The sequence below is a fragment of the Vulpes lagopus genome, chromosome 7 (assembly GCF_018345385.1).
Source record: "Vulpes lagopus strain Blue_001 chromosome 7, ASM1834538v1, whole genome shotgun sequence".
In the NCBI taxonomy this organism is placed as follows: Eukaryota; Metazoa; Chordata; class Mammalia; order Carnivora; family Canidae; genus Vulpes; species Vulpes lagopus.
Window position 1 is genome coordinate 56,494,512 of NC_054830.1, and position 7,419 is coordinate 56,501,930.

Sequence of the window (7,419 nt, forward strand, 5' to 3'; positions counted from 1 at the left end):
AGGGGAGATGTAGCCTCTGCGCTTGGAGAATCAGAGTGAGAACATAGCAGATGCTCTGGTGGCCTCACAAGGCAGCTGACGCCCTGTCCCCATGGCTTTTACACTCCCTCACCCAGTCCTAACACCACAGGGCGCTTCTTCTCCAACTAGCTAAAAACCCATTGGCAAGGATGAGGAAAGTGAGTGAAGGGGCGTAGTGGCCTCACCCCTTCCCATATGGGGCTCCAAGAGTTGTAGAAGCTTGTTACCCAGATTCTGTGGGGCAGATGCCCCATCTCAGGCCATAGTGAGCCCCAGCAGCAGGAAGAGTCAAGCCAGAAACTAATCTGGGTGGACTTACCAGCAATGAACAAGGACAGTGTTGGGCTCGGGTGCAGTGGGCAGATGGTTAGGAGGGAGGACCCACCCCTGGGCACATCTGACAAAGGGACAGACGTAGCTGAGGGTGCAGAGATGGCAACAGGCCCCTTGCCAGGATGGCAGGCAAACTGCAGCCCAGACCTGCCTGAGCCCTGCCACTTCTGAGGTTCATGGGGCAGTGCCCTGCCATGTGCCCTCAGGACCCCTCACACCGGCCCCAGGCCTTCCAGCAGGGCCATTACCCCAGGAACTCAGGTGGGCTCCTCAGCCACTCCAGCCAGGCAGACTCTAAGTCAAGGAAGGCAGACTTAGAGAAAACAAAATCCACACCAATTACACCAGAACATCTTCAGAGCTATTCCTGAATGAAATCATCAAAGCAAGCAACACGCTGCTTACATCTTTTAAATTACAAATTCATGCTTTGGAGCTGCCCGCGGACACACGTATGGATATGGACCACCACAGAGCCTGGAAGAAGAGACACCAGAAGTAGTGCAGGTCCAGGTTCTGGAAGGGCCGGCCACACTGCCAGCCCTCAGCACCCACACCCCAGACCCAGCTGACCTGAATGGAGTCAGCTGTTCAGGCCCCAAAGACTCCCAGGGAATAGGTCTGAGCCTCTGGACCTGGAGCCTCCAACCCCTACCCCGGGCCATGAATTGACGGATCTCTCTCTCTTCTCCTGCAGGTGGACCTCTATAATTCAGACCCCCTCATCTGCCGGGCAGGCCTGAAGGTGTGCTTTGGCATCCAGCTGCTCAACGCTGTCACTAGAGTGGAGCGAGCCCTCCCCAAGCTGACCTTGCCCTTCCTGCTGCTCCAGGGCTCCGCCGACCGCCTTTGTGACAGCAAAGGGGCCTACTTGCTCATGGAGTCCGCCAAGAGCCAGGACAAGACACTCAAGGTAAGCAGCCGCCCACCCCCACCGCTGCTTCCCAAGGCCGAGGTGGGTGGGGCAGTGGCACCCCTGGGCCTCCTGCACCCCACCCCACCCCCGCCAGGGGACTAAGCAGCAGGAATCCCAGGCATCTGCTCATTCTAAGGGAGCCCCCGAGCCACTAGCTGACTGATCTCACTAACAAGCTTGAGAGGAAGGAAGAGAGAACGCTGAGAAGCTGTCAGGTCCAGGAGAGTACCCACCCCGAGCACTGAGCAGCAGAGGTCAGCTTGGGCATGAGGGCCAAGGGCACGTTTTCTGCCCGCCTCCCTACCTGTCAGCCTTCTGTACCAGCAGCAATAGCTCCAGCCCAGCAGCCACCCCGGGACACTGAGCGCACAGGTGCACAGGCCCTGGTGGGATCGGATCTGCGCAGGAATCTTCCAGAGCATGTCCCATAAAGGGGACAATGCCTGTGGCCTAGCCGCATGGCATGTCGGATACAATAGACTGCAACGTACTGACTCAGAGCGCCTTCCAAGGTGGCAGGTGGAGTTGCGGGGTTGACCTGCATTTCGTGCCCATTTCCTTTGCTTGATGGAGCTGGGAAGAGCCCTGGCCGGAAGAGCACCTCCTGTGCACCCGTCAAGCGACAGCTCATCCCAAAGGTGGCTCTCTGTGGCCAGCTGGGTGGACACAGCCCCAAGGTGCATTCCCGAACAGATCTTTGACTGGGCCACCACAGCCCAGACAGCCACCTGTGGGGGCCCTGCACCCCGGCCGGGTCCTGCTCAGGTATGAGAGCAGGCAAGTCACACAAGTCCCACACCTCCTGAGCTGTGCTGTCAGGATCCCAGCTCAGGCCCCCGAGCAAGCCCCCGGTCCTCTCCACCCTGCATCTCGCTGACAAAGATGCTCACACCCTGGCCAGCCGTCACAGGCTCCTCTCACACCGTTACGAAGTGCAGACCCTAACTCACACCAGCCACCAGGTGCGGACTCAGGGCTGAAGAGAAAGAAGGAGAAAAGGGAAAGGAGAGCTGGCTCGTGTTAGTGCCAGAGGGCATGAAAACCGTGGCAGCACCAGGAGACCCCCCTGGTTATTCCTTCACCACCGATGAAGGGGTGGGCTGGGTCACCAGAGGAAGGGTGAAGCCCTTACTTTAGATGGGGTGCCCAGAGGGGACCTCAGAAGAACATTCCAGACTGAGGGCGAAAGAGCATGAAGACCACAGATTGGTGAGATCGCAGTGTGTGCAAGTAGCCAACAGGGGGAGGTGTGAGCCAAGTGAGGGACTGGTGGCCTGTGTCCCTGGAGAGTCAGGACTTGTTTCGGTTCCCTGAGGAGCCACTGAAGTGTCTGCAGCTGGAGAGTGGCATGTGCTGATTTCAGCTCTCCAGACGCCCTGGCAGCTGCCATGTGGAGACAAGAGCAGAGGGCAGAGGCGGCTGGGAGGGACGGTGACAGAGTGACCAGGGCGAGCCCCGGGACTGGGCCTCACCAGTGACGAGACGAGACACGCTACTCTGAGATGGGTGACACTGGGAGAGAGATCTGGGGAACGTTGAGAATTCCATTTTGAGTCTCTTTAGAATTCGGAAAAAGACAGGGGCGCCTGGGTGACTCAGTCGGTTAAGAATCTGACTCTTGATTTCAGATCAGATCATGATCCCAGGGATGTGAGATTAAGCCCCGAATCAGGCTCTGCATTGAGCATGAAGCCTGCTTGAGATTCTCTTTCCTTTTCCTTCTGCCTCTCCCCCATGTTCTCTCGCTCTCTCTCTCTCAAAAAAGGGGGGGGAGATGGGAGAGGAAGGAAGGAAGGAAGGAAGGAAGGAAGGAAGGAAGGAAGGAAGGAAGGAAAAGAAAGAAAGAGAAAGAAGAAAGAGAAAGAAAAGAAAGAAAGAAAGAAAGAAAGAAAGAAAGAAAAAAGAAAGAAAGAAAAGAAGAATCTCTAAAAGATCCTCGCACAGTCAACATTCATAGAGGAATTATTCAGAGCAGCCAACAGGTTGAAGCAGCCCAGGTATCCATCGATGGATGAGTGGATAAATCAAGTGTGGTCTGGACCAATGATGCAAAGAGTCTTTAAAAGTGAATGGAATTTTGACTCATGCACAACATGCATCCCTGGGGACATTATGCTCCATGATATAAGCCAATTGCAAAAGAAAAAGTACTGTATGATTCCATCTTGTATGAAATATCCAAACCATAGATATAGAAAGTAGAATGGTGGTTGCCCAGGGCTGCAGGGAATGACGAGAGGGGATTTAACGGGGCCAGAGTTTCAGTTTTGCAAGATGAAAAAGTTCTAGAGATCTGTTGCACAACCATGTGAACACACTTAACACTACTGAACTGTGCACTTAAAAATGATTAAGATGGCCACTTTTAGGCTAATATTTTTTACCACAGTATTAAAAATAAGGAAATTTGGTGGTGCCTATTAGTAATCCCACTGGAAATGGCAAATAGGCCGTCAGATATACACATCTAGAGTTCAGACAGAGGTCTGGCTGGAGATATAAATTCCTGAGTCACCAGCACGTGGGTGGTTTTAAAACCACGAGACCGAACGAGGTTACTCCAGGGAGGGAGGAGGGCCACAGCCAGGCCTGTGGGCCACACCAGCCTACAAAGGTCATCGGCGCCCCCATAGACTGAGAAGGGGCTGCTAGAGAGGCACAGAGAAGAGGAAGAGGGTAAAGAGCCATGCAAACTGCAAGAGGAGAGTGTTTCTAGAAGGTGAACTCTGGTCAACTTTTGAATGAAGCTGAGAAGTCAAATCATATGAGAAAGCAAGGTGTTTCCCAGTTATTGTGCCATGAGGGTCATTGGAGTCTGTGCCAAGGACACTCGCTGAGGGTTGGTGGGAGTGAAAGTCAGGTTGGAATAAGCTCGCACCAGATGGAAGGCGGGGATGTGTAGACAGAGAACGGCACAGACGTGGCCATCGCTGGAGACAGAAAGACAGTCAAGGGAGGGTGTGAGTTGATTTAAGAAAGGGAGTGCTAGAACATGTTGGGACATTTAAATTTATCTGAATCATCATCTGATCCAAAGGCAACGACAACGTAAAGAAGGGAGCCTTCAGGCCTGATGGGGAGGTGGCAGGCCTGGAGCACTGGCTGTGCTGCCTGGGCCTCCCCACCTGCACCTGTCACCTCCCATGGCCCTGACTCCCTGTCTCTCCTGATTGCAGATTTACGAAGGTGCCTACCACGTCCTCCATAAAGAGCTTCCTGAAGTGACCAACTCCGTTTTCCGCGAAATAAACATGTGGGTCTCCCAAAGGACAGGGGCGGTGGGAACGGGGTCCCCACCCTGAGCACAGCGGCTGCGTGGCCGGCCCACGGTCGGGGAAGTGGGCAGAGGAGGCAGAGGTGGGCTTCTCACCTGTGGCTCGCCAGGGGGTGGGGGGAGGACATCACAAATTGGAGGAATCCCTAGCACAATTTACTTTAAAAAAAAAAAAAAAAGACATCCTGTCTGCTCCTGGATCTACGTTAAGGGGTAGACACTTTATGCAAAAACAGAGCAGGGTCCCAGGCAGTGTCCCAGGGAGAGAATGTGCTCAGACGTCCTTCAACCCGAGCAAGCCTCTGCCCTGCCTTTCCTGGCCCCCACGAGGCTCCCAGCAATTCCTGGTGTGCCTCGGACACCCGACTGCAATAACTGGAGGAGCCTCCCTGATGCCCTCCGCTCCGGCCCCCACTCCAGGACCCTCCCCGTCTGACCCCGCTCTGTGGCCTTTTGCCGTGGGACTAGGTGGCAGGTGGCAGCCCCCCTGGGCACACCCATGTGCCCTCCAACGCCCAGGAACTGCCTGGGACCCCCTCGGCCCAAGGAGCCACCCATGACCCACATCAGCTCCTCGTTGGCCTGGAGCTGGACTGCGGGACAGGATGAAGCTTGGCCCAGAAGGAGCACAGGCAGGCAACCCCTCCAACGTGCCGGGGTGCCTGCCGCTGCCCACCGAGTGCTTTACGTGTTCAGAGGCTGCCTTTCCTGGCAAGACTACTTTTACCCGACCCTATGAGAGGGCAGTTGTGTTGAAGGCGAAGTGTCTAATATATAATGTATATTCTAAAGCAGAGATTATTTGGGTGGGTGGGTGGGACCAATGGAGGCTTGAAGGCACTGCAGCCCGATGCCCCCACCCAGGACGGGGACGGGCCGGCCGCAGGGCCCTGTGTCAAGGCGCTAGGGTGCAGCCCCTGTAAGCAGAGCCCCGGGGCCCCCACAGTGGGCGGTGACAGGCCCGTCCTTGTCCTGGCCTGCCTGGGCCCATGGCCACCCTGGAAGCCTCGGTGCTGGGGGCACAGCTACCTCTGGTGGCAAAAGAGGAGAGTCCCGGCCCAGTGGCCCCGCCCAGGGTTGCAGGCCCCAGAGACCACAGCAGAATGGGCCACGAGGCTGGCGGGGGCCAACCTTTGCCAGCAGAGGGCCCGGCAGTGCCTGACCTGCCATTGTCAGGTGCCAACCCCAGCCTGCCCGCCCTTGGCACCAGCAATAAATGGGGCTTACAGCCCACTGTGGGAGGACTTCCACTTCCACACGGGACTGTTGTTACCTCACGAGGCTCCTTGGGGGCAGACAGGACCCCGGGTGGAGGTGGAACTGCTAGGGGGCACCTGCTCAGCCCACAGGGTGCGGTCGGGGGCCTCCAGGCTCCGGTGAGGCGGCCGCTCCCTTGCCAGGCCCTCTGTGACCTTGGAGGCTGGGAGTGGGGGCTTCACCGCACCCTGTTGTTCTGGGGCTTGCTCTGGGTCCCCAGAGACGGGAGGCCCTCTGGCTCTCCTTCCAGGGGCCCTCACCACAGCACAGTATAGCCCAGAGCTGGTCCTTCTCCGGTGGTCGGACCCCGGCCCCAGTGGAAAGTCATGCCGGCCTGGGGGCCGAGATTTGTGCTCTCCTGGCCCTCTAGTGGGGCTCGGGGACCACGGCCCCGCAGGGAGAGGCCCTCATGGCCCCATCTGACTTCTCTGGCTCCTCCTTGGAGGAGAAAAATGTAAAAAACACCCTGAGAGAGGAGGTCAGCCCCTGCCTGTTCAAACGGGCCACCGTGTGAATGTTTCTGCTCCTCAGCCGAGGAAAAGCAGAAATGCCACCACAAAGGCCCCAGACCTCAAGACGCCCCTGAAGCCAGATCTGGAATTCTCGCCCAGGGCTGTGCTGGCCTGGCCCCAGCAATCGCCGTGCCTCCTGCCCCCGCCACCGCTCCAGAAGCACCTGCCGGCTCGGCCACTTCCCAAATTAAATAGCAGGCACGTGGTTTGACCAGGAATCATTCGGATGCATGAATTTATTTCTATGAAAGCTCTGACAGAGACGAATTCAATCCCATCTACATGTCTGGTTAAGGGTCAAAAAATTACTGTGTTAAAAAGAACTATTTGGAGGCAGGACTGTCTCCTAATGCAGGAGGGGCGGGACGTTGCTGTGCCACCTGCTGAGTGGGAGCAGGAAGGTGTGGGGGCCAGACACCAGCTGTGTCCGGAGTCCCACGAGGGGCCACACCGCGGCCGTGGGCCCGCCCGTCCCGGGGAGCCGCACAAGCCTGCAGCCGAGTTCATGCTCCACGCTGACGTTCGGAGCTTCCAAGCTATGCTTCACCACGACAAGGTCGTGGCCCGGCCTTCAGGGACCAGGAGATGTGGCTGACCTGAGCCCTGCCCGGAAACGGACCTGTGGGGAGGCGGACGCAGCCCCTTGCCCTGGAACTCGGAGGCCATGCTGGTGCGTAGGGAAGTGAGGTTCACACCCGCTGCTCTTCCTAGGACTTGATGCCACCTGCGCTGGGAAGGGGAGTACAGCTCCTCTCAGGGATGGGGGCGGATGGCCACAGGCACCCAGTGAGAGCACCAAAGGATGCCAGGAAAACCCACCAGCTCTGCTCTGCACCCGGGGCAAGGTCCCACACTACCTTTTCTCTCTTTCACCAATCACTAACATAAACCCTTTGGGGTCACCAGGATTTTCTAAGCAGTTTGCCAGTTATTGTCTCTGCAGCTCAGCCGCATCCCTACATATGTACCATTACGGGGACTCGTGATGGGTTCGGAACTATCAAAGGAACCATGTATGCCACAGCTAATCCTAATAAAACAGATGTTTTCTGCATGGTGGTGTCTGTCTGCCTGAGACTACAACGCTCCCTGTACAGAGAACAGCA

At 56.9% G+C, this 7,419-nt stretch overlaps 1 protein-coding gene across 2 annotated transcripts in view; it reads left to right on the forward strand.

The window, feature by feature from the left end:
- The window catches only part of MGLL (monoglyceride lipase), a 113,980-nt gene extending 106,613 nt beyond the window's left edge, over positions 1-7,367 (forward strand). For both annotated transcript variants that reach the window (XM_041761449.1, XM_041761448.1), the window contains exons 7-8: positions 1,052-1,267; positions 4,447-7,367. In XM_041761449.1, the coding sequence (XP_041617383.1) occupies positions 1,052-1,267; positions 4,447-4,572 (342 nt within the window). In that variant the 3' untranslated portion in view covers positions 4,573-7,367. The remainder of the gene's footprint in view (positions 1-1,051; positions 1,268-4,446) is intronic.
- Positions 7,368-7,419: the final 52 nt, after the last annotated feature.